At 46.0% G+C, this 20,949-nt stretch overlaps 1 protein-coding gene across 3 annotated transcripts in view; it reads right to left on the bottom strand.

Annotated features, from left to right (window-relative positions):
- Positions 1 to 20,949, bottom strand: part of ARHGAP25 (Rho GTPase activating protein 25) — an 87,347-nt gene that overhangs the window by 16,430 nt on the left and 49,968 nt on the right. For all 3 annotated transcript variants that reach the window (XM_066378090.1, XM_066378089.1, XM_066378088.1), the window contains 3 exons: positions 20,646 to 20,733; positions 14,187 to 14,303; positions 1,102 to 1,309 (listed from right to left, as the gene is read on the bottom strand). In XM_066378090.1, the coding sequence (XP_066234187.1) occupies positions 1,102 to 1,309; positions 14,187 to 14,303; positions 20,646 to 20,727 (407 nt within the window). In that variant the 5' untranslated portion in view covers positions 20,728 to 20,733. The remainder of the gene's footprint in view (positions 1 to 1,101; positions 1,310 to 14,186; positions 14,304 to 20,645; positions 20,734 to 20,949) is intronic.

The following is a 20,949-nucleotide window of genomic DNA, read 5'->3' on the forward strand; positions in this document are numbered from 1 at the left end:
GCCTTCCTGTGAAAATAGAGCACCCTTGCTAAATTAACCTACTACATGCCAAGGGCAGCAAAGACAGACCTATGATGGTCCAAACTAAGACAATCATTATGAGAGTGGGAACAGATGGGCCTTGGAGATGCTTCGGAGGGAGAATGGTCAATGTAAGAGCGAGAGGTGAGCAGTGAGACTGTCTTCACAGCATGGCACCCAGCCGTCCGCCCTTTACCCAGGGTCAGCCCTGCTCCTCAGTCCGAAATGAACTTGAAAGAAAGGAATTTCAACCTTTGGAAGCTAGATAGTGTACAGGCCCTTCTTGCTAAATCTTGGTGTACGGGCTGCTGATTTGGAAAGAACAATGGTTTTTTTCTTGCCAGCAGGACAAGTGCACACAGGCAACCAAGGCAAATATTACACAATAGGCAGAGCACATGCAGCGTCAGGGCTGTGGCTGTACTAGCTGAGCATGGCAGACAAGAAAGCCTTGGCTGGGAGGCTGGAGGAGGTGGGGCCGGAGGGGGATGGTGGTGAGAATCATCCCTACAACTGATCTGCTCCAAACCGGGCTGGGCGTCCTCCACGGAGGAGATTTGGAAAGCAGCAGGCTGCCAACCTGTCAGTATGTACTCCCTCCGGAATGGCTCAGGACTAGGTTTAGAGTTGGCTAGTGCTGTGCTTCCCCACATTGACACATGGCTCTGACCACTCTAGGAAAGCTGAGGAAGACCATCGGGGCCCTTGCGTCTAGACATGGTGTATTCTCCACCACCCAAGTCTGCTGTGTGGCCAACTCAGCTCCATGGTCTTTGCCTGCTCCAAGGGCTGGGCCTGGAGCTAGGACCCTGCCTTCTCCCCCACCCCACACTTCCCATCCTCCTACATCCTGAACATCTCCCGACTCTATTCTAGTTCACTTCATCTCTCAGGTAATCGATCACCACATTCTCCTAATTGGGCTCCAGGCTCCCAAATTCTAAATTATGAGAGAAACAAAAGGCTCCTTGTGCTGTGAGCCAGAGCTCTAGGAAGTGTCTGTGTGAGTCCCACAGCTCAGCGGGAAGAGGGAGGTCCTCTTAGTAAGGGAGAGGGGCGGGTAAGGGGAAGACAGTGCACCTGTCAAAGGAGGGCCTCTCCCCTGCGTCAAAAGCATCTCTGAGCTGCTTCACTAGGTTGTCCTGTCCGGGCAGTCGGAAGATGCCCTCTTCATTCAGGCCGTGTTCGCGGATAAACTCAGCACACTTCTCCACGAGGATGGGCACCAGGTGTGGGCCAAACTTCTGCTCATAGGCCACGGTCTCATTTAAACGCTGGCCAAACACCGCTGGGAAGAGAAAAACAGGACCCGCTCATCACTGACTTCTGCTGACAGGTCTGAGTGCTTTGCTTATTTCTTGATTTTCTGTGTTCCTATGACCTTAAAGGTTTTAGGGAAATGATACCAAACAAAATAGAGGAAATGAATCAACCACAATGTTTCCCAAGACTCTAAATTTGGGGCTGGAAATTGGGGCAGTCTCTGTCCGTCTTTTCCTACTGACACACATTTTTACATATTTTAAAAAGCGAGTCACCTTTACTGAGTGCTCACGTGCTGAGAATTGTGCTCGGCACCTTTTCATCTTTTCTCGTTTACTCTTGAGAGCAATCCCATGATGTGGTGTGATTGTTATACTCACCTTACTGTTAAAGACACTGAGCCTTAGAGGCATGGGCGGTTGCCGAGGGCAGGTGCCAGGGCACGGTACGGTCAGAATTCGAGCCCGGGCGGTCCGTGCAAGGGGATGTGCACAGCGGCAAGCGGGTCGTTTGAGCACTCTGCTGTGTCACACGGCATTGAAGCATAACGGTCTGTGCATAGATGGCTCAAAGTACATTCAACCATTCTGGCGTTTTTAATAATTTAGGTTGTTTACTACGTTTTATCATTATTAACATTAGCACATGGAGAGCAAATTATTTCGCCTAGCTGAGTTCCTGGAACATACATACTGCAATGTGTTACTTCTAATTAATTGTTTAATTAATTATTTCACATTTGGATGGATGAACATAAGTTTTTTTTATTCTTTTGAACTATTTCCTTAGGGCAAAGTCCCACATGTAGAATTACTAGATCATGTGGTTTGAACATTTTCATCACTTGATGGTATGCAAATTGCTTTCCAAAAATCTTGTTCCAAATGACAGTGCCTCCAGCAAAGCATGTGTGGACAGCTCTTCCCTCCCCTGTCAGCACTTGGCTCTGGACTCCCCGCCGCAGCAGTGTAACAGGATTAGCTTATAAATGAGCATAGTCATTGGCTACTAACTATTTTCCCACCAGGCCCCAAGCCCTCTGCATTCTGGAGGTTCAGAAGACAGGTCATGGCTTCCCCCCTGCCCTGTCTGAGGGTCCCTCTGTTATAATTGGGGCTCTGTGGCACCGACCACTTCAACCCATGGACATCAGTTCCCAAAGCCCTTTGCTTTTTTCCCCCATGATTCTCTCTCTGCTAGGTCCTCTAAACCCAGTCCCTAATTAATGTGGATTCCACCTGTAAAGAGCTGGAACAAGCTCTTGAACTCCCATGCCCTTTCCAACCCCGCCCACTGCCCTAGGCCAGGCGAGGTGACCTCTTCTCTCACCTGTGACCGCATTTCTTCTAACATGTTCAGAGCTCTCCTGCTTCTTACCCGTCTAAGCCACTGTCAACCTGAGCACATTCCCCCTGTATTTTTTTGTATTTTTTTTTAGTTTGGGGAATGTGTTTACTAAAGCTGGAGAGAGTGAAACAAGGAAGGGCCTAGACTAGAAGAAGCAACAGGAGAGAGTCTCAGTAGGGCTGGTTTGGCTCCTTAGAAACCTTATGAGAAAGAAGTGAGCGCACTCTGGGAAGTCAGAGAGAAGGGGGCCTTGGAGACAGGTTCAGGGGCTTAGCCTGGGACGAGATGCCGCTGCCCATTGCTCCGTGGTTGCAAGACTCCTGGGGACCTTAGAGTTCCGGAGATGGACACCTGTGGGGGAATTAGAGAGGGGAAGGAAAGACGCAGGCGTGCTCCTGGCAGGGAAAGCACACCCCTTCCCCCCCACCCCCATTTTTAATATGCATCTACTTCTTCACAAATTGCCACAGCAGTGTTTTTCAGATTACCCCTCAAAGTCCTGGGGTTCCTCTGAAGCCCTTCCCTCACCGTATTGCATGCTTGAGAGACAGGGCATGGGATCTAGGTGCAGCTGAACAGGGGGTCTCCATCCTCCCCAGTCCCCACCAGACCTGCTGGGCTGTGGTCTGTTTTATTGGTTTCAGTGAGATTGGTTAAATATTTTTTGTACCTAAAGTTTGAAACCCGGGGCGTTAGTTTGCCATTCAGCCTGGCCCCCAACTACCTTCCTGGCCTGACTTCCTGACATGCCCCCCAAGGCACCTCACCCCAGTGTTCCCAAAGCCCCCAGAGCTCCTGAGTCTTCATGCCCTTGGGTAATCTCTTCTCACTGCCCAGCCTGTTCATCTCTCCCCTTCCTGCCTACTGGGCTTCTGTTCGTCTTCCTTGGCCTGATTCAAATATTGTCACCTGTGCTAAGCCTTTCCTGACCCCAGCCTGAGAGATTCTGTCCTACTCTGGGTACCTGCATCCTTCTCAAATATCTCAATCCCTTCCACACTGTGCCATAGTTATTTGTATGTCCCAGAATCCTCTGTAAGACTGTGGGCTTCCTGGTGCTAGAAATATGAGGATGGTCTCTTTTACCTCTAGTCTTTAGTTTAGCATAGGACTTGGCACAAGGTAGAGAGTCAACAAATTCTGCCAAATTACTTAATGAATTATTTCACCTTCAAGAAAATGCTTTCTATGGTTGATGATAATTTTGGCATTTATTTAGTTTAAACACTAGTTGAGATCTGCTCAGTAGATCTATCCAGCTTCATGCTAACATTTGTCGAGTACCCTGGCACAGGGAATGGGCTATCCAGACGAGGGAGCACTGTGCTCGGTTAACTTACCACCACATTATGAAAACGAAAGGACCCCATGCAAAATAATGAAAAACAATTAGACAATGTCAATACAGTATAGAATTAGATTCCTATTTGTCTGTGAAAGGAGCTGGAGAGATATTTTCACCACAGTGGAAGGAAACAATTGAAATAATCTGACTTAAAATATAGACCACAAGACATCTGTAAAATTCCCTGTGAGGGGTCTATGGAGGAGCACTTCAAAGGGAGAGGCGGATGTGTTTCAGTGCAGCTGAGACTTGAACTCAAGGGGCCCACTGGGCCCATAACAAAAGATCTCCCAAACACAGTAAGATAATGTACGGTAGAGAAGTCAGGACTGTCAAATGTGAGCTGCATTTCTGAGGTCCCCAGGCAGAAGCTCCATTCTGCAGCTGGTCTGGAATCAAGCTCCTTCTTATTCCCCTCTACACCGAGGGTCCTCTGACGTTCCTCCTCCCCGAATCTACCAGCCTTGTCCTGTGTTCCTTCTCTCTCCCTCCCACACTTCCCTGTCAGTCACTTCAGTGTCACTCCCCAATACCATCATTTCCCAGATCCCCTCTTCTCTCCATCATCTCCGCTTTGCCCATCTCCACTACTGTCTCCACGCCTTCCTCAGCCACTGAGAGCCATGAGGGAACATTGCCTAACAGATCATGGAAATTTGTGTTCCAATCTCAGTAGGATCTTGGTTCCAAAACTTCACCATTCCCCTGAGCTCACCACCATTCCCTCTCCTCTCTGTCTCAGCAGGTAACCTTGTCTCCCCTTTCCCTTAGTTCCCCAAAATGAAGATATCATGAGTGATCTCCCTCGTTTCCAGCCGCTGCCTCCCATCCTTCCGTCAGTCTGCCTCTCTCTCCCAGAGGAAGGAAAGGACCCTGTGCTTTCATCTAAGATGATGTTTTCTTGAACTATGGGTTCCTTCCCTTTTCACCTCTTCCAGGATTTCACTCCTCTTTTTTATCTTAAAATTTTCTCCTTCAATTTAAAGAGTCCACATGAGTCTAAGTATTTGCCGTTTTATTAAAGACAAATCTCCCACCCTAGGTCTCAAACAACCGATACTCTCCTTTCTTCTGTTTGCCAATATACTTAACTAAAAATGTATCTACTTCTTGAAAGAATCTTTCACTCTCACAGCCTTGACTTCTTCCCTTAGCATTCACTCCTCAATCTTTCAACCCACCTCCATCTGGTTTAATCAGACTGCATCGTTCCACCCAAATTGCTCAATAAAATTTCTAGTGTCCTCCTAATGGGCAAATCAAATCTGACCTATGTTTAGTCTGGTCTTCATTGAAGATTCTAATGGTGTTGATTCTTCTTCCTCCTCAAAACTTTCTCTCCATGAGACTACAAACCCATCCACTCTCATTTTATTCCTACATCCCTGTAGGCTCCTTTACGGTCTCCTTTACTATGCCCCTTCCCCTACCTGCTGTGTCATTTCCTGCCATTCCAGCTCAGATGTTCTCCCGCTCTAGTCATTCTCCCGGGAAAGGTCATACAATTCCATACATTTGGATATCACCTACAGACTGGTAACTCAAAATCCACATATCTGGTCCAGATTTCTCTCCATCACTAAATCTCTATCCACATCATTTATTGCCATTCTCTCTCTCTCTCTCTCTCTCTCTCCTTTATTCCATAAGTCCAACATCTAAAGGCAGTTCTCCCAGTGTCTTCTCCAATCTCACTCTCATCCTGCCCCCAACATTCATAAATCACCCCTTCTCCTGTAGCTTTCCTCACAGGCTATAGCATTCAGTTGATCCAGCAATCAAGCACCAGACACTTTCCTAGGCACTGAGGATACAAAGCTATTAATATAAGGTACTGGCACACAACTAACCCAATTAGCAAAAGTGTGAGTGTTCGAATTATCTGCAATACCCCTCTACCCCTCCAGATAGATCAGTACATTCTAAAATACACTTTGAACTGTTTCTCTTCTTCATCTTTGCTGCTACTTTCAAAAGTACTCTAATGGTTTCTTATGCAACTCTTCTTGCAGATTCCTTTCACTGAAATTCACAAATCATTCAGCAAATAGAGACTGAGCATCTGCTGTGGGCCAGCCTCTTTGGGAGCTGGAGACTATGCTATGAAGAATGAAAAACAACAGTCTTTGCTCTTGGAAACTCTGGAGTGAAGGTCCTGCCTCCTTCTCCCCACCTAGAAACCTGATCTTCCTGCAGCCTGAGTTCAGCTGTCTCCTCCTCAGAGGGACTTGATCACTCCCCTCTGTGCTCCTAGGGCTCCCTGTATGTACCACTATTCAATCACTTACAATGATTTATTTAAACATCTCTCTCTTCCACTGGACTGTGGGCTCCTCAAGGCCGACAGACTGTCTGGCTCATCATCTACTTTTGTCTCTTGGCACAGAGCCTGGCCTGTGATGGACCAGTCCTCACCAAGCTGCTACTACCTGTCATCTCCAATCCCCCCTGTCCTCAGCCTTGTCTCTCCCAAGAACACACTGATTAGCATTTCTTCATACTTGTACTTGTCAAGATCAATGGCCTCATTCACATTTTCAGATCCTAGGGTCACATTCTTTGTCTTCATGTTAATTACTCTATCAGCTACATGTGACACAGCAAATCACCCTCCTTCCTGAGATACATTTTCACACGGCTTGCGGCCCACCATTCTCTCAGTTCTCCATTTATCATTGGCTGCTCCTTTTCAGCCTCCTCTGGTGACGCCTTCTTTTCTCCTTGTCCTCTAAATGTCAGAGTGTTCCAGCTTTTCTTTACTTACTACACATACACATCGTAGTCTCGCAGCTTTAATACCACCCATACCAAACTTTACATCTCTAGCCTGCAACTCAGCCAAAGCTATTCTCTCCAACAAGACATAACCACTGCAAGCTCTAGAGACATTGGGCCCAACGGGGTCCCTTCTTACATAAAAAAAGGGTCCCTTCGTATACCCTTTTTTGTTTGTCTAGGTTGGGCTTCGTCACTCTTCATCTCAGATTGCATATGCGGAGTTTGGAGTACAAAACATCCTGGAACTACAGAGACCCAATCCTGAGTCCGACCTGCCTCTGACTTCTAGGTTCCGATTGCCACCCTCTGATCCTGGATGAACATGAAATAGCCTAGATCAGGGACACAGATGAACTGAGATGAACCAATGAAACTGAAAAAGAATCTAGTGAAAGAGGAAGACAGAAGATGGGGGTGGGAGACACTCAAAGACTGTTCTCAGTCCTGGCCGGCTAGCTCAGTCGGTTAAAAGCTTCATCCTAAAACAATGAGGTTGCAGGTTCAATCTTTGGTCAGGACACACACAGGAAGCAACCAAAGAATGCACAATTGAGTGGAACAACAAATGCTTCTCTTTTCCCTCCCCTCTCTCCCTTCCTCTCTGTCTCTATAGAAATTCCATAAAAGTGAAGCCATGCCTGGACAGCTCTGGAGCGTCATCCTGGAGCTCAGAGGTTGCTGGTTCAGTCCCCTGTCAGGGCACATACAGGAGCAGCTCGATGTTCCTGTCTCTCTCTCTTCCTGCCTCTCTCAAAAGAAAAAGAAGAAGACCATTCTCCACCCCAAGGACACCAGGCTTCTCCTTCTGTGCCACACCCTCCTAGGTCGCACCTGCTCACTGATCTTTCTCCCCACTGCCAGCCACTTGTTCATGTGAGGTTGTTCCTCATGGCTGGCCAGACAACATTAACAGAGGCATTTCTGTCTCAAAAGATACAAATTTTAATTGATTAGCTGGCTATAATGTCATAATAATTATTAACAAATTTAATTAAGCTAGTTCTATGTCAAACTACTCATATGTGTTTTCACATGCATTCTCATTCAGTCCTCATAAGAACCATAGGAAGTAGATACTACTGTTCCATTTTACAGCTGAGAAACTGAGACTCAGATGTGTCCAAGGTTGCATTGGCCCTATGATTCTAAAGTCAGTGATTTAATCCCTTCCATTTAAAGTCAGTGGAATAAAATTGCCTGGGAGAAATTTCAGAGACCATCAAGTCTCAAGCGTTAGGAGACAGTGGTGGAGAGCTGCCCAGTCTCTGCTCCCAGGCCATCCTCCAGCCTTTGCTTCTGAAGACTCCTCCCCAGTTTTGCTAAAAGAACCCGGGAACATAGGGTTGGTTTGGGGAGATGAAAATGGAAGGATTAGCTTCCTTTCTAACCTGGTCTCTTCCTTATCATTACCCAAACACCCCTGGGTTCGGGACAAGTGCCCCTTCGCACCTCAGGTCACCAGAGGAGCCAGCCCCGCCCCTCTCCCGCTCCTGCCTCTACCTCTCTGCACCGCCCTGTCGGCCAGACCAAGCGCTGGGACCTGCTTCCCGCAGCTCCGGGAGCTTCCCCATCCCTGGCAAGAGAGGGACTAAACAGAACTGGGCAAAGTGTCTTTTAGTGGAAGAACTGAATCACAGAATAGGGAAACAATACCTTTCTTACGGAGCTTGCAGGCTTTCTTCCTGAAATTCCAGCCAAAGAGCAGGGCCAGGGAGGGAAAGCCACAGCCCGTTTCCCACTGCGGCATCCTGGGAGTATGAGGCAGGCAAGGGCACGGAATCACAGCCTCTGCTGGGCCGGCCTCGAGCCTTTCCTCCTCCCCGGGCTGGAAGAACCACCCTCTCTCGCTTTCAGACCAGCACATGCTTGTAAATACTGCTCGGGTTCTGACTCCAGCCCAGAAGCGCTGGGATCTGCAGGCACCTGCCCCAGGCGCTCCCTTCCTCCTTCCCACACTACTTCCCCTCCCCACTCACCTTTACACACATGACTCTTGGCTTTTAAAGAGGGAACATAAAGCTGTCAGGGCCCACAATAAAAATAAGTGCCTCCTTTTACTTAGCAGCTAATTGTCAACTGCCACTCCAGGGATACCATGGAGGTGGGTTAAAAAAAATTCCTCACACAAGCCCTTAGCAGCATTGCCCCATATATCAAAGCCTCTGGCAGGAACACAGGATTTCACTTAGCGTGATGAAGCCAGACCACCCTTCCCTGGAAACGCTTTCGCAATTGCAGGTGGCTCAGGCAAGCCTTCAGAGAGAACCGTCTTGGAGGTGGGTTGCTGGATAAACTGAGATGATTCTCCCCCTCCTGTTGAGATGACTTAGCAAATAGTGCAGCAACCCTACCAGACAGGCCCAGGAGACCTGAAATGGATTCTTGGCATCACTGGAGTGGGAGATGGAGGTTGGGGTGGGGGTGGGGAACCCTGATAGGTAGGAATAGGGAGGATTGCCAAGAAAGGCCCTGGGCAGTGTGATGCTGCCAACCAAGTATTCATCTCTCTATTCACTCACAGGCCAGGAAGAGAGGACTCATCTTAGATAGCACATTCTCCTTCGTGTTGAATTCACTCTCATGTCCGGGCAATATTACCTCTGAAATACCTGTATTGCACAAACCTATTTATTTCTCTTCATCTACAACAGGGGTCCCCAAACTTTTTACACAGGGGGCCAGTTCCTGTCTCTCAGACTGTTGAGGGCCAGACTATAAAAAAAACTATGAACAAATCCCTATGCACACTGCACGTATCTTATTTTAAAGTAAAAAAACAAAACAGGAACAAACATATACTTAAAATAAAGAACAAGTAAATTTAAATCAACTGACCAGTATTTCAATGGGAACTATGCTCCTCTCACTGACCACCAATGAAAGAGGTCTCCCTTCTGGAAGTGCGGCGGGGGCAGGATAAATGGCCTCAGGGGGCCGCATGAGGCCCGCGGGCCGTAGTTTGTGGACCCCTGATTTACAACATCACCACCCTCTTCCAAGCCACCTTTGAATGAAGAACAACTTTAACAAGACTGTCTCCATGGTTATCACCTTCCTTTCACTCCAGAGCCTGTTGTTTCTGTCACAGGACCTTTGCACATGCTATTTCTCTGACTGAGACACTTTCTCTTCCTCTTTTTCTGCTTAGTTAGCCTCTATTGGCTCTTCAGATTTAAGCTTAATCATTGCTAATTCAGCACTTCCCTGAATTTCCTGTCAAACACAATTTTCCCCCACATGTTCTCACGAATTTTTCCTTTGTGATACTTTTTAGAGTTGTAATTTTATAGTTTTCTAAAATTAATTTCTGTGTCTTCTACTATACTGTGAGCTCCTTGAGAGAAAAGACTTTGTCTTTTTTTTTCTTCTCTCTCTTCTTTACTCTCTGTATTTCTCTCTGTCTCTCTATCTGTCTGTCTCCCTCGCTCACTGTTGTACCACTGGTGCTAGTGCTTGGCTTATGACATGCTCACGAAACATTTGTTGACTAAATGAATAAATTTGTATCTGTCTGATGTTAGGATCTGTGGGGAGGGGAATGAGAGAATTAGTGAAAATAAGGAAAAATAATCCTTCTAATTTTCAGTTTAGCTAGAGAGAAAGAACCAGAACACATGGAATAACAATGAGTCACAGAGCAGCACACTCCCGCAAGCTAAACTGTGCTACAGATTGTGAAATCATGCTCTGAAGAACACAGAAAACTTAAAAAATGAGAGGAAGCAAAGAAATCTAGGCATTTAACAATCCAGTACTTAAGCGCTCTATGCCCAATGTTGGCAAGCACACAAGGGGGCCTAACACCTGGGACCTACCCCAGGGTCTATGATCTGGTCAGGCCAAACAGAGCTGTGTACAGTTGCAGTGTTTATGCCCCGAGTGAGGGCCTGAGTACAACCTCAGATGGTCAGCCTCCCGAGGAGGAGGGCAGAGCAGGTCCCCACTGAGTAACAATGTGCAGTGTGAACTGCCCACTCTCTGGGGACAGGACAGAGACTAGGCTTCAGTGTGGGGACCTAGGGAAGGCAGAGCCCTCTTACTAAAAGGAGGAAACATTTCCGAGAGAACAGATAGCTCTGCACCTGGGAACAACAAGTCACTAGAAGTGGAGATGTGATCCCCTCTCTTTCCTTTCTCCTACTGAAACTGGCAGAGCCTAGAACTACACCCAGAGCTTCTGGGGAAGGTACTGTCTCTACGCGTGATATTGTGGTTGAGAGTAAGACATATATACTTGGGCTTTGACTCCTTCCTGGCACTGAGCTCCTGAAACTAGTGGAATTTCCTGTATGAGAGTTACAAAGGTATCTTTTGTCATTTGGAAAGTACCTAACGGTAGGGGGCTAGTTGCTGGTGGAACCACCATGTGATTAGAGGGTTAGAACTTTCAGTTCCACCCTCCAAACTCAGAACTCAAGGAAAGAGAGAGGGCCTGGAGGTTGAATCAATTGCCAATGGCCAATGACTTAATCAATCATACCTTTGTTATGAGGCCTCCATAAAAACCCAACAGGACAGGGTTCAGAGAACTTCTGGCGGTGGTGAACACAGGGAGGTGTGAGGAGAGGAACTCCTGAAGAGAGCATGGAAGCTCCACGCCCCTTTTCCCATACCTTGCCCTATGCATCTCTTCTACCTTGCTATTTCTGAGTTATGTCATTTTGTAATAACTGCCATCTAGTAAGTAAACTGGTACCCAGAGTTCTATGACCTGCTCTAGCAACCTAATCAAATCCAAGAAGGAGGTCATTGGAAACCTCTGATCTATAATCAGTCATCCAGAAGCACAAGTAATCATCTGGACTTGTGATTGGCATCTGAAGTGTGTTGTATTTGAGATAAGTCTTGTATACCTGAACCCTTAACCTGTGAAATCTGATGATATATTGGGGTAGATAGTGTCAGAACTGAGTTAAATTGCAGGACACCCAGCTGGTAGCCAGACGTGTAGGAAACACAGACGCACCCACATTGGTAATGGTTCCTGAATCAGATAAGGTGAGAGGAATGCTCAGGGCCAGCCACAAGGCAGGAGGAGCCAAGGGGAAGCAGCGGATGTGCGGTGGAGTCCATGTGAGCTGTCTCTCCCATCAGAGGAGAAGGGAGGCAGGAAGGGGGTTGGGCAGGAAGAGGCCTTAGCTCTGCAGAACTGTCACTCAAGTGACTTCTATAACTTAAAGTTGTGATTCATTACTTGGGGCATATAGATGGACTACAGGAGTCTGAACACATACTGCAGTTGAATTCAAAACTGGTTTGTCTGAATGTTTTTCTGGGAAGAATATCCAGAGATTTTATTGAGTATTTTAAGGGGTCTATGAATCTTAAAGAACTTAGCTAAAGCTTACTATTAATGTGCTTGGAGGAAGATCATTCTAGAAGGAGCCACCCACTTACCGAATAATTTTGTAGGTAAGATGGTAGTCATTTAACAAAGTGGAGAGCCTAGGAGAGTAGAACATAGTGTTGCTATGGGAAGAGGGGACCATTTCTTTGCACATTTATTTAATAAATTCTTATTGAGTACCTACTGTGTCAGGCACTTTTAGATTCTGGGATACAGCACTGCCCAAAACAGAGGAAAAAATTCTTGCCAAGTTGACACTCATTCTAGCGAGAGGAGACCAACTGTGCACAAAGCAAATGAGTAGAATTGTTAGCCTGTCAGAAGAAGGGAAACGCCAAAAGGAAAACAAAGCAGGAAGGGGTATCGGGAGGGCTGGGAGTTGGGCAGGGAAGGGGTTCAAAGCCGAATGAGGTGACCAAGGGCGGGCTCACTGAGGTGATGTCAGAGCAAAAAACTGAAGAAAGCAAGAGTCTCAACCATACAGCTACCAGGGAAAAGAGAATTCCAGGCACAGGAAACAGCAAGTGCGAAGACCCTGAGTCAGAAACATTTCTAAGGTGTTTGGAGAAGAAAGGAGGCTGGTGAGTTTGGAGTGAAATGAGCATAAGAGGGGGCTCTGGAAACCAAGGGCAAAGGTAATGGGGGGCAGACTGCGTGCTCTGGGTCATTAGAGGGCTTCTGACGTTTCCTCTGAGATAGAAAGGAGCGATTGGACAGTGTTGAGTGAAGAAGAACCTTGATATGACAGACAGGTTTAACAGGTTCACTCTGGCTGCTCTGTTGAAAACACTGTAATTCAGACAAGACAGGAGGGCACCTCAACAAGGACAGTAGTAGTAAAGGTCATGAGCAGTGGGCAGGTTCTGGGTGGAAAAAGCCATAGAAAGCTTTCACAAATGGCTAAAATGAGGCAGCAGCAATATTCTCAGAGACTTCCCAATGGTTGAGGGTGCATGCCCTGCCTATCTAGCAGACCCAAGGGGCACTTTACAAGTGTCACCTGCTATGGTGCAAGACAGCCACCTACAGCGGCAGGAGCCCTGTTCCCTGCTCCTTCACAGCTGGGTTCCATGGACAAATACACCATTTACTTCTTCAAGACCAAAGCTTCCTGATTTACAAACAGGAAGAACAAATGTCTGACTCTTCCTGGGAACTAAGACTGGACTCAGCTGTCTTCAAATGCCTTTTCATCCTGAGATCCATATGTGGGTTCAATTAGGGGCTTAAAGAACATCTGAAATGCCACATCAGAGCCAAACCCCGTTTCTTGAATGAATAAATAGTTCTGTACTCTTCTTTCTCGTCCCCTGAACTTTCCCCTGCCTAGAGGACTTCTGCTTGACTTGCTTCTCAGGGCAGTGGCCTTGGGGAGGGGGAAAGAAGAAATCCCCATGTAGATATGACAGAGTGCAGCAGTTCCCTGCGGCAAGGCTGAGCCAAGGATCATGTGGGACACAGATACTGGTTACAGCACACAGGCAATATTTTGACTCAATAGAGGTGCATGATAAGGCAACATCCACTACCCTTGAATGCAGATAGCCTAAAGCACTGGACTGGGGAAAACAGAACAGAAAATGTCAACATTTTCACAATCCAGGATAATAAGAAAGGTAGTAGCTAAGCTTATGCAGGCTGAATAGCATATTATAGAGCTTTAGTAAATCAAAACCTCATCTCAGTTGAATTAGCACAATAAAAAATATTGTTTGGGAACTGGGGAATTGGTAGTGAGACCATGTTACTCTTTTTTTTTTTTTGTAATAGGTTGCTACTGTTCAGGATGACTGAGGCAGGCACTTTTGAGTTTAGCTGTCCCATCCAAGTCACTTCTTTTCTTGTTGCCCCTACTGGGGAGGTCACGGGCCACAGAAATCCCTCCTTACCCCAGATCCTGGGTTCACTGATTCCAGCTGAGGTCACCTGGAGAGAAAAGCTAAAGCCTTGACCATGAGCATGGCTTCAGAGTTGTCCTCTGATCTTCTTTGAGCACCGTTCAAGGAAAGATCATGTCTGGAGCCACTTCCTCCCCACCCCTAAGATGTTACGTACACCTGCCCAGAAACGCCTCAGGGTCCTTACCTCCAGAGGGTGTGCCAGCAACTCTCCTAAGGAATTTAACCCATTCCTCCATCTCCGCCTGGGAGCTGGCCATGAGGACATAGCAGTCCTGTCCCGTGCGACTCTGGTCCCATGAGGCTGGAGGAAGAAGTAACACTAATGAAGGTCTTAAAGTGGTAAGGGGCTGGCTCAGGGGGAAGCAAGGAGAAACTGAACCTGAATAGCTTCCTTTCTTTAATTAAACAACCAATCAAACAACACAGAAACATTATCTACTTATCCTCAGTGTCACTAAAGATCTGTGCACCTTTATTGTTTTTGCTGAAGCTCTAATTCTATAGACAAACTACAGTGTGTCCGTAAAGTCATGGTGCGCTTTTGACCAGTCACAGGAAAGCAACAAAAGACGATAGAAATGTGAAATCTGCACCAAATAAAAGGAAAACTCTCCCAGTTTCATACCTATTCAGTGCAGTTTGATTTGGGCTCACACACAGATTTTTTTAGGGCTCCTTAGGTAGCTATCCCGTATAGCCTCTACAGACTCATCACTGACTGATGGCCTACCAGAACGGGGTTCCTCCACCAAACTGCCGGTTTCCTTCAACTGCTTATCCCACCAAGTAATGCTATTCCTATGTGGTGGTGCTTTATTATAAACCCACCAATATTCACGTTGCACTTTGGTCACGGATTCAAATTTAGCAAGCCACAGAACACACTGAACTTTCCTCTGTACCATCCACATCTCGACTGGCATGGCCATGGGCTGCTCCACTTTATACACGGTGTTACGTCATCATCTGCGCATGCGCACATGCTGCCACATAATCCTACAGAAACTGGGAGGGTTTTCCTTTTATTTGGTGCAGATTTCACATTTCTATCGTCTTTTGTTGCTTTCCTGTGACTGGTCAAAAGTGCACCATGACTTTACGGACACACTGTATTGACCATGATGGTTTGCAATCAGGATGACTTGGGCTGAGAGCTGCTCCCATGGAGGACAGAAGCTATTTGCTACCAAAAAGGAAGAGGAAATTCATGGGGCAGTTTTTGTATTAGAGAATACAGGATCAGCTCGTACAAGTTTGAAGACTTCAGTTCAACATGTCAGTCATGGGTACTTTCCTAAGCTACACTGGAACTCAGTGTGAGGGTTGGGAAGGGAACAGCAACTCAGGAAGAAGAGACAGTAAACATATGTGTGCCTTTCTCACAAAATTGGTGCTTCCTTTCAGGATTGCTGCTCTTCTGCCTTCACAAGACATTGCAAATGGTAGGTTCTCAATACATATTTCATGGACAAATGAAGTTTGTTAGGACCTTCTTTACCATTTTTACTTAAAACACAAGATTATAAACAGATATGTGTAGTGATTCTCTTTTTTTTGTATTTTTCTGAAATGAGAAGCAGGGAGGCAGACAGACTCCCATGTGCGCCTGACTGGGATGCACCTAGCATGACCACTAGGGGGCAATGCTCTCCCCATCTGGAGGGTTTCTCCATTGCAACCGGAGCCTTTCTAGTACCTGAGGCAAGGCCATGGAGCCATCCTCAGCGCCTGGGCCAACGTTGCTCCAATGGAGCCTTGGCTGCAGGAGGGGAAGAGAGAGATGGAGAGAAAGGAGAGGGGGTAGGGGTAGAGAAGCAAATAGGTGCTTCTTCTGTGCACCCTGACCCATTCTTCTCTCAATGTCAGGGCATTTCCCTAAAAGAGAGTCTGTTGGAGCACTACATTTGTGTTCAAACTTGTGTTTTCTTGCAGGAAAACAAAAGACTTTCACATTCCCATTGGTTATGATCTCTTGAACTTATCTCACCCAGCTTCACCTTCTTTGACCTTTTGTGCTGACCTAATTCTGAATCTGTCTTATCATTAGGTCATCAGCTCTTCTGACCAGAAGTGTCAGTTCATGGAAGCCCTGGCTATTCAGGAACATCCTGAGACCTGGGTGTTTCCGAAAGAAGAATGGGAAGCAAAAGGTCTCATATCATAGAAATCACAATATTCCTTTGACCTAGTATCATTCCACTCTACAGATAATGTAACTGAAGCCCAGAAATGCAAAAGTACCTGCTCACTGTAACCAGTAAGTTACTGCCATACTCAGGCCAAGGAAGGATACTGGTCTCCTTTCTTCCAATAGCCCATATTGCTTCAAATTTGACCTTGGCCAAAATTTATCTGGTATCCTTCCCCACCATGTCTACATGCCAATCTACTCCATTGTTAAGAACACGCCTTTTCAATTTACCCTGATTCCTGGGAGATCCTTTAGTTTGATCATGACAACCACATTGAGAAACATCCAGCTCTCAAGATGTTTCTGAGTGGACTTGCTCCTCTGGTCAGAACCCAGTGACAAGATATACCAAGTCATCCTAAAAGGTAAAGAAAGTGAGGCACACTCTGGCTGGATATCTCATTGGTTAGAATATTGCCCTACTATGCCAAGGTTACCGGTTTGATCCCTGGTCAGGGCACATACAAGAATCAACCAACGAATACATAATAAGTAGAACAACAATTCAATACTTCCCTCTTTCTTTCTCTCTCTCAAATCAATAAATTTATTTATTTATTCATTTTAGAGAGGAGAGAGAGAGAGAGAGAGAAAGGGAGGAGCAGCAGGAAGCATCAACTTCCATATGTGCCTTGACCAGGCAAGCCCAGGGTTTTGAACCAGCGACCTCAGCGTTCCAGGTCGAGGCTTTATCCACTGCGCCACCACAGGTCAGGCTTAAATCAATAAATTTTTTTTTTTAAGTGAGGCACAGTGATATTAATTCAGGTTCAAGAAACCAGAACAAAGGTTATTTTAAAATCTTTTGTTGACCTATAAAAAATTAAAGTTTGGGCCCATTGAGGTGCTAAGCTGGGCTCTCTTTGGAGAAAATTGCTTAACATTAATACAAAGTCCATGAATAGCAACTCTGCCATCAGAGGCATACTTTCTCTGACTTAACAAGTTTGTTCAACCTGTGTCCTTGTCAGAAAAGACTCCCTTTCTTTCTTCCCCTACCTAAGGAATTCCTATTCATTTTCAAAAATCTAACTCAAATGTCATCTTCTCTAGAGACCCTTTCTTAATACCTTCTCCCACTTCAAATTCAATGGGTAGACTCTATTCTAAATCCCTAACATTCTATCCTTACCTCTCTCACAGCACTAACTAAACTATCCTAAACATTGGTTTTCTTATCATTAATATCTAGGCAATCACTTAATACATCCCAACATAAAGCCCTGATCTTACCCCCAAAACTTTCTACAAGCACGAATCTTAGCAAATGCGTCCTTCCCATTGCTGAGGTAAAAACCTTGAGGTCAACCTTGATCACTCTTTCCCACACCCAATCCATCAGCAAACGAAGTCCCCTCCACCTTCGAAATGCATCCAGAAAACAATTATTCCTCACCCCTTCACTGTTCCCACCTCTGACTTGGATCATTGCAATAGCTTTTTCACTGGTCTCCCTGCCCTGTCCAAGTCCCTTATCAGTCTCAGCTCAAAAGTCAGATCATGTCACTTCTTTGCTCAAAACATCCCAGTGGCTTGTAGCATAAAAACTAAACTTTTTACAACTGCTTGCACATGCCGGTAAAATCTGTGCTCACCCCTGACTGAATGTCCTACTCTTCTTTCCTGTCTTCATTCCGCTGTAACCACATTGGTCTCTTTGATGTTTCCTGAACATGTGAAATAGACTCAGAGACTCTGCACTGACTGTTCCCCTTCCCGGAATGCTCTTTCTCCAGATGAGCACTTGACTCATTCCTTTAGCTCCCTCAGAACCCTCCTCAAAGGTCTCCTTCTCAATGATGCCTACTCTGCCTGCTCTACTTAAAATGACAAATCAACCACTGCCATCCCCACCTCAGCTAGTACTTTCTCCTTCTTTGCTTAATTTTTCCCATAGCACTATTCTATCATAAAAACTATACAAACTATACAAGTTACGCATTCATTTGGTTTTTTTCTCAGTCTCCTCCCACATAGGCTGCTTACAAGCTATTCTGTTCTTTCCCGGATTTCCAGTTCCTACAATAGTGCCTGCCTCATAGAGGCGGTCAGTAACATAGTTGAGTAAATAAATGACATCTGATAAGGAGATGTGAGATTTAAAGGCAACATCATATGCAACAGAGATATAACTCACTTATCCTTCATGACTCCCTTTGGGTGGGAGAACAGATCATTTTTCTGCTAGAGGTAGTAGGGAGAGAGAAATGTGCCTTAAATATTTTCCTGTCCTAAATAAAGAAAAACATAATTACAAAAAAGGTCTTCTCTGTGGTCTTTGTGCAACTAACGCTGGAGAGCACAGAGAGAGGGCCCTGATTAGGAAGGTCTGTTCTTATGCCAGCAATGGCCCCTGAGAATCATCTTGCACAAGAGGATGACAAAAAGAGAGACTTGAAAATTCTCTGCATGGTAACCTGAAGGGCTGTCTCACTTTCGGTTGGGAGGAGCTTTGGAAATGATGGCACCTTCAGAAAAATTGTTTCCTACTTATTATTGCTTTACAATTGTTGTTTGTCTTGATAAGACTCATGTGTGTGTGTGCAAGAGAGAGAGACAGAGATGTGTAAGAATTCTCCCAGCAGCACAGAAGACTGTGCAAATGTAGTGAGAATGAGAGAACAAGTCTTCATCTGACCCTAGCACAGAAATCCTTGAGGATACTGGGCTTTTGATGCAACACCACGGTGAATTGCAGCTGGAGCTTGGAGGTTGGTTACATCCCATGGACTGCTCAGAAGGGATCCTAGGAACAAAAGAAGCCTGTGGGAAACAGGTGGGTTTTCCCAGAGAGGAGAATTGATAAAGTAAACCTGTCCTCTGAGAAGGAAGATAGAAAAGCAAGAGAGTGCCCATGAGGGGCTCCCTGGGAAGAGCTGAACTTTCTTTTCTAATGTTTTTCTTTGTTTTCTATTAATAACCATTTCCAGTTTTAGAATTTTCTTCTGCATTATAATTTCCTTTAGTGCTTCCCAAAATATCAAACACTTACATAACTATATACCAGGCACTGTACCAAGTGTTTCTTTTCTTTTCTTTTTTATTTATTTATTTTTTGACAGCAACAGAGAGAGGGACTGATAGGGACAGACAGACAGGAAGGGAGAGAGATGAGAAGTATCAGTTCTTCATTATGGCACCTTAGTTGTTCACTGATTGCTTTCTCATATGGGCCTTGATGGGGCGGGGGGGGGAGGTTACAGCACAGTGAGTGACCCCTTACTCAAGCCAGCAACCTTGTGCTCAAACCAGAGACCTTGGGCTTCAAGCCAGAAACCTTTGGGTTCAAGCCAGCGAGCGACCATGGGGTCATGTCTATGATCCCACGCTCAAGCCAGTGACTCCACGTGCAAGATGGTGAGCCCGGGCTCAAGCTGGCAACCTTAGGGTCTTGTACCTGGGTCCTCCATGTCCCAGTCCAACACTCTATCCACTGCGCCACTTCCTGGTCAGGCCCAAGTGTTTCATATATATATATATTTCTTTATTTAATCCTCACTACTGTTTTACAGATTAAGTAACAGAGGTGGGGAGAAATTAAATAACTTGATCACAGTTTCACAAATAGTAAGTGTCAGGGCCAGGTTTGGGACCCGGGGAGGATGGCTCCCAGCTGGGCATGTCTAACCTCCCTGCTATGCTGCCTTCTCCACCAGTCTTCCTCTGCACACAGCTGCCTTGTGTGAGTCATAAGGAGTAAGTGAAGGGAAGGGGTGCTCAGGGGCATGGGGCTCCCTGCTGGGCCGGTGTGGTGGCACCAGCCTGGTAGCACAACTGAGAGCAGTCCTGGATTTCCAGCGGGACTGGGGCTGGCCAAGGAGCAAGGGACAGGGAGGAGCAGCCTCAGAAGGACAGTCACAGGAACACAAACAAGCTCCCCTCCAGACCAATCAAGACAAATCCCCCTTCCCCCAGATGCATTCCAGGAAGAGAAAGTAACTATTGGTAGGGAAAAGCACCCTGCAGTGTGCTGCTCACACTTTCAGTCAGTGAATTACGGCACTTGACATGTGCTAATTAGGTCACATTGAACCACAGGACACTGTTGACTATCGACCACTTTCCACCTACGAAAGTAGCAATTTCACGTGGTTCAATGTATAGTTTAACTGTTAATTTTAATGTCTCACTCACCTACTAGATGGAACTTGTTTTAGTGAGCAGGGATGATGTACTTTCCTGATCAGTGTCCCAGTGCCTGGTGGGATACCTGGCTCCAAGTCCACGCTCATGAAGTGCATAATGTTGAGCAAAATGCAAGCCCACTTAGTTCACTTGTTCGCTAATGAACTTGCTAGTATAGGCTCATTGACTAAGATATGCAGAATTACTACCCATTCTTACTAGGTTGGTTGGTTAGTTGTTGACAGACTCACTGATAAATCTTTGACTTCTAGCATCCAGAAGAAAATGGCAACATAATGCTCCTCCATCCCACTTTTTGTTGCTTACCTGGAATGATTTCAAAGACAAATTTCCCTGCTTCTTCTGGGTTTGTGGCAATCTCCTTGACTTTACTTCCTGGTAGATACATGCAACCCTGAAAGATCAAAAGGCAGGCCTTTAAGACGAGCAGTAATTTTATCACCTATTAGCTAACATTGAGCTATACAACAGGTAAGACAGCAATGGGATGGAGAAGTGCATGGAAAGCTGACTTTGGGCCCTGTTGGCTCAGTGGTAAAGCATCAGCCGAGCATGTGGAAGTCCTAGGTTCAATTCCCGGTCAAGGCACACAGGAGAAGCAACAATCTGC

The sequence above is a fragment of the Saccopteryx leptura genome, chromosome 3 (assembly GCF_036850995.1).
Source record: "Saccopteryx leptura isolate mSacLep1 chromosome 3, mSacLep1_pri_phased_curated, whole genome shotgun sequence".
In the NCBI taxonomy this organism is placed as follows: domain Eukaryota; kingdom Metazoa; phylum Chordata; class Mammalia; order Chiroptera; family Emballonuridae; genus Saccopteryx; species Saccopteryx leptura.